Raw genomic sequence first — 23550 nt, forward strand, 5'->3', positions numbered from 1 at the left:
GATGGGATTGACGCTGGACACTGGTGACCGTCCAGGTGCGAATTTTTTTGGCAAGAGGCAAGAACAAGAGTTTGTGTGAGAATCGAAAAGAGTTTGCAGAATTTGACAACAAGTTATGAAGCTGTCAGGTGGAAAGGAAGTACCCAGTCCAGATAGGAGGGAGGAAGGGAACGGGAAGGAAGAGGAGAAGGGGGAGAATATCGGTAACCGGAAGGGAAGTAGGATAGTCCGCTAGGCTTGGTGGTGGTGACGATGATGGTGATGATGATGCTGCTAGTGCTGTTGCTGAGGCTGGAACTGGGGCTGGCATCTACTGGTTCTGGTATCTAAATGGTAGGTAGTAGGTAACTGGTAACTGGTAGGACAGGCAGGGCTTGGGTGGAGGTGGATACGGAGCTAAGGATGCTGATGGGGCTATAGAGTACTGGTATGAACCACTCTGTACCTTGGGTACTATGTGGCAGGTAGACACTTGTTTGTTACTTTTTAGTATAAAGTAGTGAGAGTTGAGAATAAGGGCAAGAAAATGCAAACTGGTATGAAATTGTCTAGGGTAACTACTATTATCTAAGGAAACTATGGTTTCTTCTTCTTTGAGCGAAGGTTGCTATGTACCTGAAGAAGGGTACCTAGTCAGTACAAAGTACAGAGTACAGAGTACCATCAACAGTAGACAGGAGTGGCCAGAACTATTGCGTCACAGGGAGTTGAGATTCATTCAAAATAGGACGATCAGTCATCAGTACCTTACTTGACAAAAAGGATGAGGATAAGAACACATCTGCCACCTAATAAACCAAGCTTATCAGATAAATAGTTGTCTCTTGTCATTGACATCCTCTTTTGTCGCATCTAGAAGCTACCCAGTTCCTCGTTCCATGGATGTCTTCTTTGAGCGCCGATCTGTGGTGACATGCCTTAAGGTAGGTACTAGTAGTGGGTTTGACTTCTAATGCAGTTCGAAGTGAGTGTCGCGCGCCTTAAAAGTGATCATACCTGAGTGAGATAGCCTCTGTTTCTTTACAACTTCTAACTCTGGAACATCACGCGATGCAACCCCTGATCAACTAGATAGCTACAACTCATCCTTGTTCATGAGATAGCTAGTTCTTTGCGCTAGTGCTGCCTTGGTCATACTTAGCTACCCAGTTGGATTATGGCAAAGTGGAGTACTAGACAGAACGGATTCCAACGAGTGATACTCCGTAGAACTACTACTACTTATCCACTGGTCTGTATCTAAGTCGAGACTTCGAGAAGCTAAGGGCTCCAAAATTGATCAACATTCTCCTGATGCGAAAGATGTCACTCATGTCAGTAGGCATCTACTCGGTAGTACTAGTAGTATGCGTGGCGCGCGCTACGGCTCCAGATTTTCGGCTACCAATGACGCATGGATATGAATAGGTACATATTGGCCATTTTAAAAGACCAAAGTAAACTCTCCACCAGCTTACCATTAATACTAGCCAACTACCTTACTAGGTAAAGATGCTGTCGCGTGGTCAGGCGGCGGCAAGTTTGCCACAGCTGACACGTTTCTTGAACTCATCACTATGCCGTACCTTATGATTGATAGAATTGAAATACACCCGGCCTCACCTCATTATCTGTAAGGTATCATTAATGGGACCTGATTTTTAAAGATGTATTTTCTGCTCCTCTCCGAGTTCATCCAGAACGGATCAGGCTGCTGAAGATGATAGGGGTGTATCAAATGTCAGCCTTGTTCTTATCCCTGTCGTCATCCGACATTAAGAGAGGTGTCTATGCTTTTTTGAGCCAAATAAATGTCATGGCCCTCATGGATCTACAAGGTATGTGGCGCGTTACGGAGCAATAACTCTAGTCTGATCTCATGCTGGACAGCAGTTTCTCAAGTATCTAGATAGTGAGATCTCCGACCGCATAGTTGGCTTTATGCATATTCCTGGCCAGACGGATTCAGCATGATCAGTAGCATACTTACCTGATGGCAGAGAACTTATACCAGTACCACTGTACTAAGGTTCTTTCAGTGTTATATGGTATTTCTGTTATTCCATAACTTCATCGCTTGATTGTAGTCGCTGCCTTTTGCTTTGTTATGTAAACTCCCCAGTTTCTTCTTATGCCTGTTTCCATTAGCAACCCAGTTCCTGGCAGGAAGTACCTAAGTTCAAGATGGCTAAAGATTTACAATACGCTAGTCGTCATTATAGCCTCGCGGCTACAGCACGTTTAGGGCAATAGTCATTGTTGCGAGGACTAGTAGGATTGGATGGGGAATCTGATCTCCAGGCACAATCATCACCATGCATGATTGTTCATGCGCATGCGCCTTATCCGGATTTCTAGAAATTTTCTACATGAATTAAGTGAGGATGACTGGATCTATGACAGCATTATGATCAACTTCTGTATTGTGGTCGAGGTCTAAGCTCTCATGGGTCAGAGTCAATCCAAATTTATTGACGTTTCAACCATCTCGAACATCTCATTCTTCGGGAGTCATTGTTTCAGAATTTCTTGATTTTTATAAATATTGAAGGTGTATGTAAGATGAGAGAGCGCTATCAGTTGGCAACCCATGTTCGAGTATTCAGGGACAATCTAAATTTCACTGATATGCTTCCAAGAGATATTCTCTAGAGTCTAGGGATTCTACCTATCTTGCCCCTGCTGCTTCAATGCCATCAACTCGAGTTCTCCAGTTATGTCAGTCTTTGGATGCGTCATATCCAGAGTTATATATATCCCCCAAGCCCTAGTTTTGACCCACAGAAGCGCAGCAATAAATGCCAGGGAAACGTATTTCTGACATGAGCACGTTCCAACCACGGCACAATCGAAAAGAAAGCCCAATGACAATGCATATTGTTCTTCAGATCCTTCAATCTTGACCCTACAGTTTCTCTATCGAGATGTCCCAAAGTTTCCCTATTCCTGTCATCATGACATGTCCCTAGACTACATTGACAGTAGACTAAGTCACATGTTCTGATGATTTCCCTGAGCATCATCCAGAATTCCAGAATCAATGCGGTCTATCTGTTTTTGTTGTTGGATATTGATTGAAATGCTTTGTTCCTTGACACTACTAGGAGTCACCCAAGTCTCGTGATGCCCCACCCCGGCTGACTAAAGAGCTGCTGATTCGGGAAATTGATAGCCTCAGGCTGTCAGACCCCAACCAAAGTTTCACCTGATACTCAAATGTTAAATTCATGACCCCGTCTTGAATGCTCATATGGTTCCAGGGGTACGATAATAGCGGCATCGTGACGTCTCTTTCATCGCATATCCATCACCTAGTCTACTCCGCTGACCGTCGAAGCGAAGCGCACGATCGATACCGATAATCCTGCCCGCCGCCGTCCTTAGCCTCAATCAATTCGACAGAGCCGTTTCCGTCCCTATGCGTCCTCTTCAAACGCAGCGTCTTCTCTGAGCCGAAATCAGCATCCAACCCTCTGGAAGGAATACCCATGGCTTTTTTTTGACAGAAAAAGAAAACATCAGTCAAAGATATTCTCGGATAGTTGATTGAGATGGAGGAAGATAATCACATTCTCGGGGAAGACCTACCGCTCCCACCAGCACGACTGTTCGAGAGGCTTGCGCAGCTCCCCGGTTATATTTGGGATCAATCCGTTGAGCCATTCCATTCAACTTACAACCATTGGCACGTCCTCGGTCTTCGTCATTGTGCAGAGTCCGACGTCTCCATCTCGACCCCCGCCGCAACCTCCTCAGGGCCATCCAGCCTAGCCCGTAACTCCCCGCGCACCGAGTCTCGTCCGTTTTTCCGCCATCACTGGAGGAGTAGCCTGAGCGAATCGAGTAGCGAACTGTCATTGTCTCGTACAGATCACGAATCGGCATGGACGCCAGTAGTGGCTCGAGTCTCGTCCCACGTCGTGAGACTCGAGCGGGAGTTTCATATGTTGAGATCCATCGTGCAGACCTCAGATCCCGACTGCAATCACACCATTCGACCGATTGATCTTATCCGGCTGCCACCCGATCCAGGAGATATAGGACCGCTATTGGTTGCCATATTCGAATCGCCAGGCCAGAACTTTCTGCGCGAGCTAGTCGCATTTGGACCTGCGTGGTTTGCAGCTGGCGTCAAGAGCGATAACATCCCGACTCCGGACGAGCAGGTTTCTCTTCCTGTATTTCTCGATTTTGCCATTGGCGCATGTGATTGCCTGGAGCTACTGCACTATGGCCTCAAGACGGTGCATGGTGAAATCAGAGGGGATGCTTTTCACTTTAACCGGGAAAACGGGTCAGTAAAGCTTCTCAGCACGGGGAACGGCGCAAGATCTTTCGAAAATATACTCAGCGACGGCTGGTCCTCGCTCTCTCGAGAACTCGGCGTCAAGAACAAGCTGCAATTCGTTGCACCCGAGCAGACGGGGAGGATGCCTACTGAACCGGACAGTCGGACAGACATCTATGCGCTTGGTGTGCTCTTCTGGACCATGTTGATAGGGAAGCCAGCCTTTACGGGTGCCGATCCGGTCGAGGTCGTGCAGAACGTCTTCGGAAAGAAACTGCCACCTGTCTCAGCCAAGAGAATGGATATTCCTGACGCAGTATCAGCCGTCATCCAGAAAATGACCCAGAAGGCTGTCAATGAGCGCTACCACACCATTTCGTCGGTGAAGAGGGATCTGACACAGATTTCCCAGCTTCTTGGGGACGGCGATAGCGAAGCGCTGAAAGATTTCCAAATCGCTCAGCGTGACGTGTCGTCTTTCTTCACGCTTCCGACTCGAATGTTTGGCCGACGGGAGGAATATAACAAAGTGATTGGTGTGGTTGAGAAAGTTCACAAAAGGCAACAGTCTGCGCAAGCCCGGGCGGCTGCTCGGAGCTCCAGTGGAATGGGGTCCAACTCCTCGGTGTCGGACGGCCGTGTTGATAGCTTCGAGATCGCGTCGGGTTCAAGCGACTCTGGTTCGTTTCACTTGGCTCCTAGAACCAACTCAAATGGGGCTCAATACAACCTTGGGCGTGTCTCAACGCATGAATCTTTGCACAGCACAGAGTCGTCCCTTTCGACTCCTAAGCCCGGATATGTCTCCAACAAGGCTAAGAGTCCTGTTGAGCCTCGTGCTTCATGGGACAACACAGAGCGTGACAGCCACCCTCCAACTGCGAACGCACAGAGCTACACGGATCCCCTTGTCTCAGGCGTCAGACAGAAGGCCACACACAAGCTTCGAAAGAATGGGAAATGCGAGGTAATCACTATCAGTGGCGCTGCTGGGATTGGAAAGACAGACCTTCTGAATCGCGTTCAGCCGGCAATACGTAAGCTTGGCTACATCGGCATCGCTCGCCTGGACCGCGCCAGAAGAATCCCTTTCGAGCCTTTTGCCAAGATTCTGGCGTCTCTCCTGCGTCAGATTTTCTCTGAGCGTGATGTCACAACTGATTACCACAATAGCGTTCGCATGGCCTTAAGGCCAATGTGGGCCACTCTCCACAGGGTCCTGGAGCTTCCAGAGCAGTTGATGTCCGCGGGAGGCAGAGATCAGGAAATTTCACCCAAGCTCTCAGTAGCTCAGCATATTTTCAAGGATGTTTCTACCCGAGGCGAGCCCTCCAAGCGTCTTGCTATGCCTCGTCTTGATCAAGGGCAAAGCTCCGTGGAGTTCTTCCTGTCGAACGCCGCGTCTAAGAACATGCGATTGATGGAGACGTTCCTAGAGATCCTCAGGACTCTATCTCACTTCAAAACGATCTGTGTCTGTGTGGATGATTTGCACTACGCAGACGACGAGACCCTTGAGTTGATTCTGAATATACTCCGGGCCAAGATTCCTTGTGTGCTGATCGTCACAAGTCGGAAGGCTGAGCTGGAATCTGAGGCTATCAAATCACTCTTCGAGTCCGAGAACCCTAGTGTGACCAGAATTGAGCTCAGCGCTCTTGGGGAGGATGAGATCATGCAATATGTAGCGGCTACAATGCACCAAGATCCAAATCCAGGGTTGACTCCCCTTGCTGCTGTCATCCAGGAAAAGAGTTTAGGCAATCCTTTCTACGTCAGATTGATGCTTGAGACCTGCTACAGCAAAAATTGTATCTGGTATTCCTGGAAGAACTCAAGGTGGGAGTTTGATCTCGATCGTATCTTCACCGAGTTTGTCGCTCCAAGGTACGGCGAGGGGCTTGGCCTTGGATTCATCGCAAAACGCCTCCAGGAGACCCCAGTAGCCGCTCGGTCCATCATGGTGTGGGGAGCCTTGTTGGGGAGTCCCTTCCCGTTCTCTCTCGTGCAGAAACTGCTTACAAGCGAGTTTCTGTATTCCAGCGAGGACGATGAGGCCGTCGACTTGACATGCCCACACAATGCCAGTCTGATCAGGCAGTCTGAGGCTGATATAGTAGTTGGACTTCAGTTTCTTGTCCAAGCGAACTTGATTGTCCCAGGAAAGACAGATGACGAGTTTAGGTGGGTTTCTTTCCATTCTATTGTTCTCTTTGCTGTTCTTTGTTTCTTTCTTTCTTTTTCTTCGAGCTGTTCTTCCCCCGAGCCCACCGATAGTTGCTAACAGTGACCAGATTTGCCAATGATCGACTTGCACAAGCGTCGACCTCGTTGACCGAAGGTCGTAACGTCGACAAAATGCATTTCATTATATCGCAGGCGATGATGAAATACTACCACGATAGTCGCAGTCGCTATGCGATTGCTCGGCACATAGGCCTTGCTTCCCGTATCGTCAGGTCTCGTGTTGTTCAAAGAGTCGACTACAGAAAGATCTTATGGGATGCCGCACAGACTGCTGCTCAATCTGGTGCTAGGCCAACCGCGCTATGGTACTTCCGCCACTGTATTGCTTTGCTTCAGGATAACCCTTGGGACGATAACAACACCGATGTCTACTACGATGAGACATTACGCCTGCATATCGCGACGGCGGAGATGCTATGGTCTCAGGGCCATCATACTGAAGCCCTGAGACTTCTCGATGAAGTTTTCGCCCATGGTAAGAGCGCCGTCTGCAAAGCGAGGGCTTGGATTGTGAAAGCCAAGATATATGCTCAGATGGGCAATCATTACAAGTCTATGAACTCGCTTCTCACATGCCTGGAGGAACTGGGCGTACACCTTCGAGAGCCTACTACTTACGAAGCTTGCGATGCTGCATACGGCACTCTGAAGGCATACCTTGAGAACGCCGATCTGGAAGTCATTATCCGCAGACCTAAGAGTAAGGATATCAACATGATTACTATTGGAGCTGTCATGGCGGAGGCAATGGCCGTGACCTATTGGGATGATGCGTTGACATTCTACCGGATGGCTATCGAGATGATGAATCTCCACCTCTTCAAAGGCGGGTTCGTGCAAATTGCGATTGGCTGTTCTCATCTCTCGATGATTTCCTTCAGTCGTTTCAGAGACCTCGAGTTTGCAGCCAAACTCAATGACTGTGCGTTGACCCTCTTGGAGTGTTGTCCGGAGCCATGGACTCAGCGTAGGGGCACAATCGTCCACAATCTCTACATCAGTCATTTGCGGGTCCCGATGCCGTCCACACTGCCAGTGCTCGAGACCTCTGTTGAAGTTTCCTTCACGATGGGCGACCCTTACATCACACTGATCAGTCTGTCGTCGATGGCGATGACCAGACTTTGGCTGGGACACGATATGGGTCAAGTTGAACAGTTCTGCACCGAGAGTCCCGACGATATTCCGGATTGGTCCAAGGACACGCGGGGAGGTGCCAGTCTTCTAGCTGTCCGGTAAGACTTCTGTGCATGTGGCTTGTTGAAGTGCAATCCTGCTGAAGCAACCATGGACTGACCGGATTTCTACAGACAAGTCTCCCGCGCTCTTCAGGGAAAGACATTCTACCGTAACCCCGGCACTATCATGGATGACGAGCACCATAGTACTGACGAATACATTGCCTTCTTAAATACCAATGCCAGTAACGCTGATCGTCCTCGGGACATCTATTGGGGCTTAGCCATGATACCCCTTTTCCTATATGGACATCACACGAAAGCGATAGAGACGGGAATGTCGATGATGGACACGATGCCTAGGCTCTGGTCTGCTCGCGTTGGATATTTGGTCTACTTCTACTTAGCTTTATCTCTGCTGACCCTCCACAACGACTTCCCCGCGGGTGGATATATGGATGGTGACAACCTGAAGACCGTGTTGAAATATAAGGCGGAGGTTGATTTCGCCCGAAGCGCCTGCGATGCCAATTACGGCATGTGGTCATTGATTCTTGAAGCCCTGATCGCCGAAGTCCGAAATGACCATACATCCGCCATTCAAGCTTTCGAGGTGAGTTTCCAGGGCAACGACTGATGAGGAAGATGAGGTGAAGGCTGACTTGAAAATTAGGCTGCAATTGATCACTGCCAAATTCACGGCTGGCCAATGGAGGAGGCCTTGGCTCTTGAACTACATGGTGAGTGCATTGTATTGCTGGTTCTCTGGGCTTCTTCTCTGTTCGACTTTGTGACTGTCTCCCATGGATTGTGATGCTAATTTCGTTTGCAGGTGAATTTCTGATCAGGCGCGGCGCCAAAAGAGCAGCGCGTTCTGTGATGCAGGACGCGATAGCCGCGTGGGCCGCGATTAGCGCTGTTGGCAAAGCATCACAAGTCACTGAGAAACACGAGTGGCTTCTGAAAACAGCAACATCCTCCAGATGTGCTGATGTTGGTGTTCAGACCGTTGACTCGCTTCTTGGTATCGACCGGAACACAGCCCAAGAAGAGATGGCCATCTCTCAAGACATGGAGAGGGACGATAGGAAACAGCGTTGGATTGAGCAGAATGGAGTCACTGCGGGGGAGCGTTCACTCGATATCTCTGGTGTTGGGCTGGGTAGGTCTATCAGCTTTCTTCAGCCAGAAGTCTCATGTTACTAATGGATGTCTCACTAGATATCATCGATCTGTCCAGCATCCTCGAGTCAAGCCAAGTGATGTCCTCTGAACTTCAAATCGATAAACTCCTGACCAAGATGATCGAGATCGTGTTGGAATCTTGCAATGGGTCCGATTTTGCCGTGATTGCAACGGATTTTGACGATAACGGCTTCGCAGTCGCTGCAACTGGCGACCTGGAGAAGGGACAGAAGTCCTTCGTCGATGGTCTTCCCCTGTCAGAGTTCGATGATAAGATGGCACAGCAGATCTGTCACTACGTGATTCGTACGAAAGAGGAGGTTCTCGTCCACAATTTCCTCGAAGATGATCGATTTTCCAACACCAGCGAGGCCTATCAGAACAAATATCCCATGGGAAGGTCTGTCATTGCACTGCCTATAATGCAGGCAGACCACCTTCTGGGCGTCATCCATATCGAAGGCAAACCGAACTCCTTCACTCAACGCAACGTTGTAGTGCTTCATCTGCTCTGCAACCAGATTGGCATCTCTTTGGCCAATGCGCTGCTCTTCCGTGAAGTCCGCAGAGTTAGCGCTACCAACGCAGCTATGATTGAAGCCCAGAAGCGCGCCCTCGCGCAGGCTCGTGACGCAGAGCAGAAAGCCAAGGTGGCAGAAGCAGAAGCCAAGCATAACGTGAAACTGAAGGAGGATGCCGCCAAAGCCAAGTCCATCTTCCTAGCCAACATCTCCCATGATCTCCGGACACCTATGAACGGTGTTATCGGTTTGTCGGAACTCCTCAAGGGGACGAACTTGAACAAGGAACAGGACGAATATGTCGAGTCGATACGCGTTTGCGCTGATACACTGCTTACCCTCATCAACGACATCTTAGACTTCTCGAAGTTGGAGGCAGGCAAGATGAAGATATCGACGGTTCCTCTCAACGTCAAAGAGACCATTTCCGAAGTTGTGCGTGCCTTGCGCTACACGCACCGGGACCGCGGGCTCGTGACCATCGAGGATCTGGACAAAGTTCCACCAGATCTCGTGGTTCTGGGAGACCCTGTCCGTTTGCACCAGATCTTCATGAACCTCTTGAGCAACAGCTATAAGTTCACACCAAAGGGATCTATAACTGTCCGAGCCAAGGTCTCTCGGGAGGGCAAGAATCGTGTGCGCCTGGAGTGTGCGGTGTCTGACACTGGAATTGGCATTCCTGAGGAGCAAAAGTCGCGTCTTTTCAAGCCCTTTTCGCAGGCCGACAGTTCCACGGCGAGGTCGTACGGGGGTAGTGGACTGGGCCTCAGCATTTGCAAGGCCATTATCGAGGATGTCCTTGGCGGAGCGATCTGGCTCGATTCGACTCCCGGTGTCGGCACCACAGTGACCTTCCACCTGTCATTTAACAAAGCAAGGGACTCTGTGAAAATAGCGCCGTGGTCACAGGATTCTGCCCTTGGGGAGAACAAGGCGGCACCTCGGCCAATGGCGCGTGATTTAACCATGATCCCTCGCGACCAGATCCGTGTTTGTATTGCTGAAGACAATCCCATCAACCAAAAGATCGCCGTGAAATTTGTTACCGGTCTTAACTTGCAATGCGAAGCGTACAGCGATGGACGCCAGGCGGTTGAAGCTCTGCGGGCGCGCTCTCTGGAGGGCAACCCGTTCCACGTGGTACTGATGGACGTGCAGATGCCTACCCTAGATGGCTACAATGCAACCCGTGAAATCCGCAAGGACCCAGATCCAAACGTGAACGAGGTTCTCGTAATCGCCATGACCGCCAGTGCCATCGAGGGAGATCGCGAGAAGTGCCTTGATGCCGGAATGAACAATTACCTACCCAAGCCGGTCCGATCTACCGTTCTTAGTGAGATGCTTGACCACTATCTCGCGCCTGCGCCAACGTACACCAAGACTCGGCTGGCAATGCGTGCGAGAGGGAGCATCAGCTCCGAGGTCGGCACTCCGAATAGTACTTCGTCGTCTGGTTCGGAGCCGGTGATTGCACTGACCCCCGAGGACGAAAAGAATCCGCGGCAGGTCCAGCCCGGCATGAATTAGTCCAGAATCTCATTCTGGTTCCACGGTACTAGTTTATTACGAGTCAATATTGGTATGCCCGGATGAAACGCCTCTTTCTGAGCTTCCGGTGTCCCTGTCATCTGCAATTGCTTGGCCGTGTTTCATGGGAGTTTTCGGTTCGTTGGACCAGCGCTTGCCTATCTGTACCTGAGGAGCATTAGGGCTGCGTTTCCTACATTTTACCCTTTCGTTTTCTTTTTAATCTGTTCTATGTGATCACGAACGCTACGACTCACGAGATTTGCATTTTGGGCTGCGATTGCCTGTCAAGCGGGCGATTATCAGAATTATCTGGCCACCCATCTTGCTTGCTTTCTTTTACCTTCCTCTTCGATGCAGTATTTTGTTATGCCTTTAGCTCCTGTGTCCGAAAAGAGACCTGTCACTCGAGTCTGAACCATTCCCAATTGCTGCGTCGCCCTTTTCTTTCCTTTATTTTCGCGTTCGGGATGCCTTTATCAGGATACTGGTAGAGCGTAGGGAAAAGGATTGCCCAATGAGACCTTTTTAGTATTACTCCTATTGGAAGGCTTGCCGGCAAAAAACTTGTTTTTTTATTCAAGACTATGTACAACGAAGGCAAGGTATCATCAACAGTAGCAGACAAGTTTATTGGCAGTATTCACCCCTACAAAGCAGGACCGCTCAGCATGGAGTCAATGCGATGCAATTGCAACGCAACTTAGGCGCGGTTGGCTCTGCGGCCGAAGATACGAAAACGCTTGACACCGCCGTCAGGAACCAGGGTCAGCTTGACATGTGTGAAGGTGCGGGTATCCTCGCCACCAGCAGCGAGTTCAGCAGCCTCGTACACATGCTCGGTATCAGCCTTGCAGAACTTGTTGCCGCTGAGCAGGGGGATCCAGCCCGCATGGTCGTGCGCAGGCACCTCGCCGGCCGCCACGCTGCCCTCGAGCAGCCCGTGCACCCGCACGGCGCGCGGGAAGTTACCCCGGAAGTCCTTGGTGTCGACGACGACCTTGGCGACCGAGCCGGGGAGACCCAGCTGGAAGATGGCCCAGTCGGTGTAGCCTGGCACGCGCGACCGCGCGGTCTCCCAACCATCACCCATGTCCTTGCCCCGGCCGGGAAGTATCAGGTTGGAGATGGGCGTGAAGTGCTGGTTGGACGCTGTCAGGGCCAGACCGCCCAGCAGCGCGGAGGAGAGTTCCTCGATGGGGGCTTCTGCGGAGGTGGCGTGCGCGGGGGTCGGGGGAGGGATCGCGTGGCCGTAGACGCGGAGACGGCCGAATCCGCCATCGGGGTACATCAACAGGCGGACGTGGGTGTAGGGCTTGGGGTTGGTGGGGTCGTAGTCGTTGAGTTTCCAGGCGCGACGCTGCGCCGGTCCGCAGGGCTGAGGGGGTAGAATGGTGGTCCAGCCGTTGAAGCTGGGGTCGGCGATCTGCTCGTCCGTGATGCCGCTGTCGGCGGGCGCGTAGGCCCCCTGCAGCTCGGCCTTCTCGCCATAGTTGCCGACGAAGAAACCCGTGTCCACTTCGACGCCCTGGATGGCGCCGCTGGCGACACCCAGCTTGATCACGACCCAGTCGTAGGCCTCGGGGTTGTGGCGGCGAGTCTCCCAGCCATCGTACCAGGCGCCGGTGTGCACGAAGACACCGGGACGGTTGATGGGAGGAGTCGGGGTGAGCAGGTTCGAGGCTGCGGCGAAGAACTCGTCGGAACAGGCGAGGACTTTGGTATTGAGGCCCGACGAGGCCAGGTTCGTGGTGTGCGCGAAGACCTTGTCGATCTCCTCAGCGGGGACATAGGTGACCTTATCGGAGGACGTCATCGTGGTGGTGATGGGATAGCTAGGTTGAGGTTTCGGGTGGTATTGCTGGATCGAAGCAGAGGAATTGAGAGTGCGATTGAACTCTGCGTCTCACTTCTCTTGTATTTCCCATCCTCGACTTATCAGGGCTGGAGACGCCCTTTAAATAAGTTTAGGCAGTGGATGAGGGGGGGAAAAAGTAGTTGCCCGATAACTGGCGATAAGCTACTGAGCCCCGCAGGCCACCTATGCACCGTGTTTGCCTCAGGTAATCATTACTCGATCCCATCGAGTGATCTTCTTCTTCCTTTGGTCTCTTCCTCTCTCACCCAAATCACCTCCCTTGAGTCTCTGCCTTCCTATTCCATCCGCTTGGCCCTCTTAAGGCGCCGTTTCCCATTACCAAATCGCAATCATCTGCACTTTTTGTCGCTATTCCCAATGTTCCCACTCATCCCCATTCGAGTTATGCGGCATGCCCCACTGCCCCAGAATTTGTACCCTTCGGAGGTCTCCGATGATCGCAGCAGTCCGAGGAAAATGGACTGAAAATGGAATGAACAACGGAGTAGACAGATTGCGATGGACTGCACTCCTGATCGTCACTTCACGGATTGCATAATTGGTGGTTGACATGGGAGGATACAAGACGCCATGAGTCACCATTCTGGTGTCATTTCTAAAATCCCCCCGGAGCATGGTGACAGCGCTCAACGATCCAAGACTTTTGCGGCAAATTCGGGAAACTGTCACAGATGATGGCCGAGTCTCACAGAATGCGTTGAGGAGCTCTGTGCATCCGCCGGTGAGACTTCCGAATAGCTTGAGTTGAGGCTCCCTCGCGCACAGAGGTGACTGGAGCGTGCAACTGTGCTGCACATGTTACTGTTGCAGAAGTGGCAGCTGCTACGATGGCACATGTACGACGTCTACGCATGGACTTCTAGAGTCTGCTGTAGAGCTAGGGCCGATCCTTCGAGCCTTCACAGTTGCCATGGGAGAGGTCATCACCAGTCAAGTGTCATATTGTCTTTCTAAGCTGAACAAGTAGTACGCCAAATGAGCTATGCGCAATGCTCCAGTTCTAGAATCAACGCCGGTAATAAATCGTCAGCCTCCCTATAACTCCCTGTGATAATGCTTGATGCATGCCATTTTGACCAGCAGGGATTATCGACTTCTATGCCCATCCACTTTCTTACCCTCCGATGGATATCTTAACCTCCAGTCGTCTTGGTCGCCAATTCCTCAAGTCGCTTGTATCGCCATTCATATTGTGCCAACTGCTTCTTCTCCGCCGGCGACAGACTTTTCCCTTTGTCTGCCATCTCCTTCTCGACCTGCTTGAGCATCTCCCAGCGCTTGAGAATCCGGGCCTGATGCTCTGATATGGAAGCCAGGTTGGTGTCTTTTGAAGCCATGCGTTCCTCGATGGTGGAGTGGTAGGACAATTTGGCGTGGAACAATGCCATATCGGACTCGTCGTACTTGAGGCCTCGTGCTTCGGGCAGAGAGTTGGAATGGCTCCCTCTGGATGGCATTATTATGGGACTCTTGCAATTGTCAAGCACGTTCAAAGGCTCTCGGCGAGATCTGCGAGGTGTATAATGGAGGCTTGTATTGATTTGAGGTCGGCCAGTCAATTTGATGCGGGCTATTGTGCGAAACCCGCGAGTGAGGTATGTATGAGGGAAATAGTGATCAAGAAGAACCCTGTCTTAAAATGGGAGGCGAGGATTTCTTTGGGCTCACCTCTGCCCTGCGAGATTGCCAACCTTTTATTGTTGAAAGGATCTGATATCCCTTCTATGTTTTGATACACACAGACGGCCTTTATAGATCCCCGGTCGCTCAGGCATGTCTTTCAAGGTGATACCAAGGATGCCACCGAACGCACATTCGCCAATAACGCGGCGCAACAGAACAACGGACAAATGTTTCCATGTCTTCAAACTGTCTTCGTCTCTGCCAAAAGGCAGTACCCACTTCGTTTGTCCCGTCGTCTTGTGATTATCGCGGAAGCCCAATCCCACCGCTCAATCAGGAAGGCGTTTGTTCCTCATTTGATCGGACTGTGACACCTTGAGGATACCACCGGCGCAACCAGGGGCGGTCTGCAAATTTGCGCTGGTCAAATTGCGGTCTTCTGTCTTCCTCTCTGTGAAGACGAGATATTGAGTCGGTGAAGAAACTCAGAGTCCTGACGAACGGACCACATCTGCAGTGGCGACGGCCAATATAAACATTTCATGGTTACTTCCATGTCTTTTGCTTGCATATGTAGTGGGCTACAACCACATACTGACATTGGACAGCCGAATAAGCCAACCGACACGGTTGCTAGCCATGCGATTAGGCTGTTACACACACAGACCAGGGTCACCTCCTAAGAACAACAATGGAACTTCTCTTCTCTCCCACTGACGGTCTAACTGCTCTCAGAAAGGAGAAAATAGGACGATCTCAACCGTCTACGGCGTGGCTGTGATTCCAGGCCTAGACGGGAATCAGTCGATCATGATCATGGCTTCCATGATCCCCGTCGCGAGGCAAACGCGCAGGGATATCGATCCAGAACATTCTTTTGCCGTGCTCTCACGGACATTTTGATTCGCTCCCGAGCCCGTTTAATTTCCCGTTAAGCGTTGCTTAACGCCCCATTCCGGACTTGGTCTGCAGGTAGCCGTTGGATGCGTTGTTGTGTCACATTCGAGTCATGGTCGTGTGGACAAGTACGTAGTACTCTTTCCTAGCCGCACTCGTCAATATAGGGGATATTCGATGTTTCCTTCACATCGGATCCGAATTTTCGTGAATACTCACAGTAAGAGTAAGATTCTACAGCAGAAGTGCCGTACTCTTTTTGCTCCCGGGAAAACCAGACCAAGCATAATTGAGTTCAATCAGGTACATCTATATCGCCCAGCCAGTCGAATCAGAGACAATTCCTGCCCACTTACAACGCACGATCCACACCCTCACCCGTCAGGCGCAATGCATGCCCACCCGAAGTGCAACACCCGGCCAACGGGCTCCTTGCGTATGCTGTGCAATCGAAGCTTCAAGCTTCAAGCTTCTGCAGTATTGATTTGGTCTAGTGCCGTGCGTGTGTTGCGCTCTTGCCCCTGTTGGGTTGGTATTGGAATATGTCGGTAGATGCAGAGCTATCTGTTGATGTGCGGTAGTGGATGATGTTTGCTTCCAGGTGAGTAGGTGGCGTTATTAATAGTACAAGGGGTATACCTATCGTTATGGAGGCGGTCAGTTGTTGGAGTTGAGGATTGCCTTGAACATGAGTATCTGTGCCTGGATCTAGGTTCGCGTGAAGTCTGGATGTGGATGTGGAGTCTCACATGAAAGTACATGGTTTACTGACACAGAGCTGGTTAATAGCTAGCTGATCATCATATCATGATACTACATGTATCTAGTATATCTGAAGTCAGTGTCGTCCCTCCTCATCGCGATTGGCCTCCGCCATCTCCTTCTTCGCCTTCTGGATGTCCAAAGACATCTTGACGGGCGCCACGCCCGGCGTCTCGAACACGGCGTCGATTTCTTCGAGAGACAGCCCGGATGTCTCTGGGAAGACGAAGTACGACAGAATGAGTTGGATACAGTTGTAGACGATATAGACCACCCAAATCTTGTATCCGAGCTTCTGTATTCCAACACCGATGCCATACGTTTGCACGGCTCCCGCGCCGCCCTGGATCAACCCGTAGAGACCCATTCCCTTGGCACGGAGTGGCAAAGACAGGATCTCAACCGGGTACAGATTGTGCATCGTGGCAATCAGTGTGGCGGAGAAGGTTTGGTACAGGTAGATCCAGAGGATAGTCAACGCAGCGGCTGCGTGGTTGCCCGTGACATCAAATTGCCAGGAGGTGATCGTAGCGGCAAACTGAAAGAGGATCATGCTTGCGAGTCCCGAGAAGATCAACGTTCGTCTTCGAAACTTGTCGATGATGAGCGCTCCCACACCGGTAAACACAAAGTAGACGGCCGTAGTGCCAAGCTGAATACCAAGCTGCTGCATCGAACCCTTGATTCCGATCGTTTCCAAGGCGGGGACCATCTACAGTAGCACAATGTCAATTTAGAAGCGAGACCTCACAGCGCCACTCCAGAGGCCTTAGGGTTGACTTACGTAGTACGTAATGATACCTCCACCATTCCACTGCTGGAAAATGGAGTAGAGGAAGAGAACAAGGAGTCGGAAGCGAGCCATCTTTGTGAAAAAGACCCGGTAGTCCCAGAACTGATTGAAGCCCGTCCGGTCATGCTCGAGGGACGCCTCAATCTGCGAGATGACGATCTCGACAATGGGCTCATCGATATTGCCACTGCTCGTGTGATACTTGGCAACCATCCGTTTAGCAGCGTCTCTCCTCCCTCGCATGACATAGTAACGGGGCGATTCGGGCGTGATGAGGTAGATGGTAGCACAGACTATCGCGGGAAATACGGCTTCCAGAAGCAGTGGGACTCGCCAGCTCCAGTTCCCGTCCATCTTGGTCAGTCCAATCAAGGCTCCGGTCATCCCCAGACTGCCTATCTGGAAACATGCACCAAAAATGCCGACAATCAATCCACGGAGGTGGGTCGGGGCAACCTCGCCCACATATTGAGAGCTGGACAAGAGGGCGGACCCGAATCCCAGCAGGAACCGGGCCGCCATGAACATTGAGAGGTTTACAGAGCAGCCCTGCATCACCGCGCCCACGATCACAATGAAGTTGCCGAGAAAGTTGACTCCCCGTCGACCGATCACGTCCGCCAATGACAAAAATGGGGCTCCACAGACGGTGCCAATGTTCATCAAGGCGTTGATCAAGCCGTATGTGCCTCCGCTAGTTCCAAAACCAAAATAGGTGTGCCATGCTGGCAAGGCATTGATGCCGCTGATAACGGCCCAGTCAATGCCATAGCCAGCTTGATTGCATCCCTGGACGAAGAGGATCAAGAATAGGCGGAAACCAGCCCAAGAACGAAGATTTAGTGCTTCTCGGGAGATCCTAAAAACGTCCTCCTCGGTCAGATTGGCAAGCACGACTTCTTCAATATGTGCTTCCTCCTTCTTCACATCCAGTTCGGTCTCATTTGTGGCCGTGACATCGATAGGGTTACCCATCATGAAGGGTTCAAGCGCTCTCTAGACCAAAGGCCTTGTGAGACAAGAAAAATTCTCTTATGGATGACTAAACAGCGAAGGGAAGAAGAATAAGGCATTGATGAGGATACGCCCGTGACTGGCCTCCTGGGGTCACACCACTATATGAGAGTGTCGCCGATCATTTCGGTTGGAAGCTGCTTGTGCGACAGACACATGTCGAATCGCTACCCCATGGGGCCCTTGCTGCAGCTCCTCTTTCGCCACGGAGTTGTCGTGGCCGAAGGAATGCTTTGAAGAGCACCAGTAGATAGTCCGTGGATAAAGCTCGTGAATTTAGCCGCGAAGTGTCAACAACATGGCTGAGATCGGCCTGTCTCTAGAACACCAATCATGACCTGTTTGCGAGATAGCCCGATGGCTTTCTTATTGTGGCTGGTAATTTTCCGCCATTGAGGTGGCCTCCCTTGCTTCGATGGATGGCTAATGGACAACGCAAGGCGAGTCTGGTCGCATCTCTAGCAGGGGGATGACAAGTCTAGATAACTAGTGCTGTTCTCCGCGAAGCTAACAAGGCATTATTGGCTCAGATTAGCTATAACCGAGAACTTGGGCTGTCATGATCTGGGGGAATTCTAACCTGGGGTAGAACAAGGGTGTTGGACGGTGGGAGCAAGCCATGGCCGTTCACGATTCATGGGCCACCATATCAAGTCTTTGAGTACAGTGTATATCTTCTCAGAGCAGGTATTTGAAATGCAGATGCTCAAATCGTGTATAGAAGATAGCAAGAGCAAAATCGTTCGATAATTCGATTGTCGATAACAAGACGTGGGGACTTGGTCGGATGGTGCAGGCACATGACTCGGTCCTTTTTCATCCTCTGTTGGGCTCAGGGGCTTCATTGAATCCTGCTTCGTTGACGCTGACCGTTCCCCTCTCGGATTCGCGCCTGTTCGGGTTAGGATAATGCCTTCTTATTCATTTTCCTTCTCCCCGGACAATCTCCGCATTTTCACGAAACTCTTTAGCGTTGATAGCTTCGTGTCCCGGTGTTCTAGCCATGGTTATCTGATCTTTCCACCAAACGGGCGCGGTTGGCGGCCCGACTCAACCGACATGGGTCACTAGGATAAATCCACGACCATGATCAGGGTCGACACTTGTTCATCAAAGAAGACGACTGGCATTTTGATTCGGTGATCGCACGCGATAATGTCGGAACTATGGTACCAGCAGCCTGCTGCCAACTGGGAAGAAGCATTGCCGGTGGGCAATGGGCGCCTAGGCGCCATGGTCTATGGACGAACCGATACAGAGATACTACAGCTCAATGAGGACTCGGTTTGGTATGGAGGTCCCCAAGATCGTGTTCCTCGTGATGCATTTGAGTATCTCCCACGTCTCAGGTCTCTGATCCGAGAGGGAAACCATGCAGAGGCGGAGAAGCTGGTTCGTCTGGCTTTCTTCTCTCATCCCATTAGTCAACGGCATTACGAGCCTTTGGGGACCCTCTTTTTGGATTTTGGTCATGCCCCTGAATATCTTCGGAACTATCGACGGTCGTTGGATGTTGAGCGTGCTACCAGTCGTGTGGAATATGAGCACAAAGGCGTAAAGCTTCAACGGGAAGTCATCGCCAGCAACCCAGACGGTGTGATTGCCATTCGAGTCCAGGCATCTCAGAAAGTGGAGTTTGCCTTGCGGCTCAGTCGAATGAGTGAGCTGGAATATGAAACAAATGAATATCTTGACGATGTCACGGCACAAGACCGGACAATTACCTTGCATATCACCCCGGGTGGACACAAGAGCAACAGAGCTTGTTGCATGGTCAAAGTTCGCACAGCGGATGATGAAGATTCTGTCACTCAGGTCGGAAACAAACTGCTGGTCAACGCTCATGACGCGCTGGTGCTAATCTCGGCGCAAACCACTTACCGTTGCGACGACATAGACAAGGGAGCTTCTTCTGATTTGGAAAGAGCTTTGCTGCACTCTGCTGAGGAGATTTGGGAGCGACATGTGAACGACTACCGATCACTCTATGGTCGCATGGAATTGCATTTAAGTCCCAACAACTGCGACTTGCCAACTGGCAAGAGAATCAAGAATTCGCATGACCCTGGTCTAATAGCACTCTACCATAATTATTGTCGCTACCTTATGATATCGTGCAGTCGGAATGAGGACAAAGCCTTACCAGCGACGCTACAGGGTATATGGAATCCATCCTTCCATCCAGCGTGGGGCTGTAAATACACGATAAACATTAATCTGCAAATGAACTACTGGCCGGCCAACGTCTGCAATCTCTCCGATTGTGAAATGCCGCTATTCTCTCTACTAGAGCGCGTTGCGAAATCAGGAGAGGAGACAGCACAGAAGATGTATGGCTGCCGTGGCTGGGTCGCCCATCACTGCACCGATATTTGGGCTGATACTTCTCCCGTCGACATGTGGATGCCGGCAACCCTCTGGCCGCTAGGAGGTGCTTGGCTCTGTGTCCATATCTGGGATCATTTCCGTTTCACCCGTGACAAGGAATTCCTCCAGAGAATGTTTCCGATCTTACAAGGATGTGTGCAATTTCTACTTGATTTCTTGATTGAAGACGCCTCTGGAGAGTATCTGGTCACGAATCCGTCACTGTCGCCCGAAAACACATTCTATGATAAAAATGGAGAGCGTGGTGTTCTGTGCGAAGGCTCCACCATTGATATTCAGATTGTGAATGCTGTCCTGAGCGCTTACCTGAAAAGTGTCGAAGAGTTAGAGATAGACGCTGAGCTTGCACCGGCAGCATTAGACGCCCTGCGTCGACTTCCACCCCTGCGCATCGGGTCTTTCGGGCAACTACAAGAATGGGCTTCCGACCATGCAGAAGTAGAGCCCGGCCATCGGCATGTTTCTCACCTGTGGGCCTTGCATCCAGGAGATACCATTAGCCCGGAAACAACGCCCAAATTAGCCGAGGCCTGCTCGGTCGTGCTGCACAGACGCCAGGCCCATGGAGGCGGTCATACGGGCTGGAGTCGAGCATGGTTAATCAATCTGCATGCACGATTACTGGCACCTGAGGAGTGTGCGAAGCACCTTGATCTCTTACTGGCGCAGTCAACGCTGCCCAACTTATTGGACACGCACCCACCGTTCCAGATCGACGGTAACTTTGGCGCTGGTGCAGGTATCCTCGAGATGCTCCTTCAATCCCATGAGGAGGGAATCATTAGGCTCCTTCCCGCCTGCCCGAGAGCCTGGGGTTCAGGGTCTCTTCGGGGCGTCTGCGCTCGTGGAGGGTTTAAGTTAGCTTTCAGCTGGGAAAACGGTCAGATAAAGGATGCTGTGACTGTCTACTCGGAGTTCGGCTGTGCAACAGTCCTTTGCTTTCCTAACAATGGACCTCGGATCGAGATCCAGGGGAGAGGATTTCATAGGGTTCGGCCTTGACTTCGACACTGTGCGTGTGGCCATATAGCTGTCAAGAAGCTCCGCTGTCTCTTTACGATCGTAGTAACGACATACAATCAGAACACTATACACTAACGTCCGGCACATCCTGCTCACCCTTTCACAGGCACTCCCAGGATGGCTTTCCAGGTGGGATAGAGCGCCAAGGACCATGATTCATCCCCTCCCAATCCTTCTATCGCCCTTTAGACAGAGTGGCGTTGTTTAGATCCTGTCGGAGAATCAAGCGCATCGTCCTCCCTTCGACTATCTAGTAAATTTTCAAGGAGTCATCCGATGTATGATGCATCACATTATGTTACCCCTCTTTGGATTACCCCACTTGGTCCATGTCCAGATGGAATTATCCAGCAATGAAGAGTCAAGAGACAGAATGGTGGAGTAGATCGGACCATTGACCGAGCTGAATGTTTCAATTTAGCCGGACATATTGATGACAGCAAGCCAGCTTGATCGAATAAACCTGGCAATTTTGTCACGAGAACCATGGACAATATCTGGTATTTCAATCATCGCTGAATTAAGCCTTTCATTTACGAGTTCCTTCTGACTCCTGCGCGAGTCTCTGCTTGGCTTTCGACTGTTCAGAACCAGAACGCCAAAAGAACTGGAGCGACGAGACATGGACCTGCAATCCGTTCAAGATCTCAAAGGGGTCTTGAGGAGCGACTTCTTTCATGGTTACGCCACCGCGGCGGCCCAGGTGGAAGGGGCTTGGAACAAAGACGGTAAAGGCCAATCAATCTGGGATACCTTTGCGCACACGCCTGGTAAGGTGAAGGACGGAAGCACTGCTGACGATGCGGTGCGCTCGTACGACCTGTACAAGGAAGATGTGGCGCTCATGAAGTCCTATGGGGTCAATGCATACCGCTTTTCTTTCTCTTGGTCTCGAATCATTCCTCTTGGAGGGTGCGATGACCCCGTCAACGAGAAAGGGATTGAATACTATTCGAATCTCGTTGACGAGCTCCTCCGTAATGGCATCACGCCGTTTGTCACGCTCTTCCACTGGGACACACCGCAAGCCCTGGAGGATCGCTACGGCGGCATGCTGAACCAGGAAAAGTTCGTACCGGACTTTGTCAATTACGCTCGTGTTTGTTTTGAGAGACTCGGCGATCGCGTCAAGCATTGGATCACATTCAATGAGCCTGGTGTCTATACTCTGGCAGGATATGCGGCGGGTGTCCACGCACCAGGTCGCTCGTCTTTCCGGGACCGCAATGAGGAGGGCGACTCGTCCACCGAGCCATTCATCGTTGCGCACACGGAGCTGGTCGCCCACGGACACGTGTCCCGTCTCTACAGGCAGGAGTTTCAGGCCCATCAGCAGGGAACGATCGGCATCACGCTTCACGGGAACTGGTCCGAGCCATGGGATGAAGCAGAGCCGCTGGATCAGGAAGCCGCCGAGCGCGCGCGCGAGTTCGAGATTGCCTGGTTCGCGGACCCGCTCTACAAGACGGGTGACTATCCTGCCTCTATGAGGGCGCAGCTGGGTGACCGCCTGCCCAAATTCACGCCGGAGGAGTCGAAGCTGGTGCTCGGGAGTTCCGAGTTCTACGGCATGAACACGTACACATCGTTCTTCGTCAAGCACAAGACCACACCTGCGGACATCAATGACCACAAGGGGAATGTGGAGATCCATGATTTCAACAAACAAGGTGTCCCTCGAGGCGAAGAGAGCGACACGGAGTGGCTGCGGGCTGCCCCCTGGGGCTTCCGAAAGCTTCTAAATTGGATCTGGTCACGGTACCAGATGCCCATCTACGTGACGGAGAACGGGACGACAGCCAAGGGCGAGACAGCGCCTACACCAGATGTTCTCAACGATCAGTTCCGCATCAAATTCTTCGAGGGATACGTAGGATGGGCACTAGCTCGTGCGGTCAAGGAGGACGGGGTTGATATCCGCTCCTACTTTGCCTGGACATTCACCGATAACTGGGGTAGGTTTTTTTGTCTGGTGTGAAATTGCATTGCTGATGATGGCACAGAATGGGCTGCGGGCTATACCGATCGTTTCGGGTGCACCTTTATCGACTTTGATTCACCGGAGAAGACTCGGCACCCCAAGCAATCTGCTTATTACCTTGACAAGCTGTTCAACCATTTGATCAAGGATTCTTAGATGTTTCCATGGGCCGATGGAGGAATAAACCCTTGATCACCGAATAGAGTTGAATGATGTATGACAAATGTTTGAAGACAGGACTCAGGTTACATACAGTCAT

General features: G+C 51.2%; 5 protein-coding genes across 5 annotated transcripts; 2 read left to right on the forward strand and 3 right to left on the reverse strand.

Annotated features, from left to right (window-relative positions):
- Positions 1–3530: 3530 nt before the first annotated feature.
- On the forward strand, positions 3531–10931 carry CDV56_103904 (putative sensor histidine kinase/response regulator; the record flags this gene model as incomplete). Its single annotated transcript, XM_026757523.1, has 6 exons — positions 3531–6451; positions 6562–7749; positions 7825–8305; positions 8366–8432; positions 8525–8854; positions 8914–10931. The coding sequence occupies 6 exons, from the start codon at positions 3531–3533 to the stop codon at positions 10929–10931; spliced, it is 7005 nt and encodes a 2334-aa protein (XP_026616961.1).
- Positions 10932–11634: 703 nt separating this feature from the next.
- Positions 11635–12747, reverse strand: CDV56_104672 (allantoicase; the record flags this gene model as incomplete). The annotated part of the gene is made up of 1 exon (XM_026758291.1): positions 11635–12747. The coding sequence occupies one exon, from the start codon at positions 12745–12747 to the stop codon at positions 11635–11637; it is 1113 nt and encodes a 370-aa protein (XP_026616962.1).
- Positions 12748–13943: 1196 nt separating this feature from the next.
- On the reverse strand, positions 13944–14267 carry CDV56_104880 (uncharacterized protein; the record flags this gene model as incomplete). Its single annotated transcript, XM_026758499.1, has 1 exon — positions 13944–14267. One exon carries the CDS (start codon positions 14265–14267, stop codon positions 13944–13946), a length of 324 nt encoding a protein of 107 aa, XP_026616963.1.
- A 1901-nt stretch (positions 14268–16168) lies between these two features.
- CDV56_105055 (putative MFS sugar transporter protein) lies at positions 16169–17863 on the reverse strand (the record flags this gene model as incomplete). Its single annotated transcript, XM_026758674.1, has 2 exons — positions 16169–16804; positions 16877–17863. The coding sequence occupies 2 exons, from the start codon at positions 17861–17863 to the stop codon at positions 16169–16171; spliced, it is 1623 nt and encodes a 540-aa protein (XP_026616964.1).
- A 1191-nt stretch (positions 17864–19054) lies between these two features.
- CDV56_105278 (uncharacterized protein) lies at positions 19055–23447 on the forward strand (the record flags this gene model as incomplete). The annotated part of the gene is made up of 3 exons (XM_026758897.1): positions 19055–21144; positions 21905–23265; positions 23314–23447. 3 exons carry the CDS (start codon positions 19055–19057, stop codon positions 23445–23447), a joined length of 3585 nt encoding a protein of 1194 aa, XP_026616965.1.
- Between the last annotated feature and the right edge of the window lie 103 nt (positions 23448–23550).

The sequence above is a fragment of the Aspergillus thermomutatus genome (genome assembly GCF_002237265.1).
Source record: "Aspergillus thermomutatus strain HMR AF 39 chromosome Unknown NODE_31, whole genome shotgun sequence".
In the NCBI taxonomy this organism is placed as follows: Eukaryota; Fungi; Ascomycota; class Eurotiomycetes; order Eurotiales; family Aspergillaceae; genus Aspergillus; species Aspergillus thermomutatus.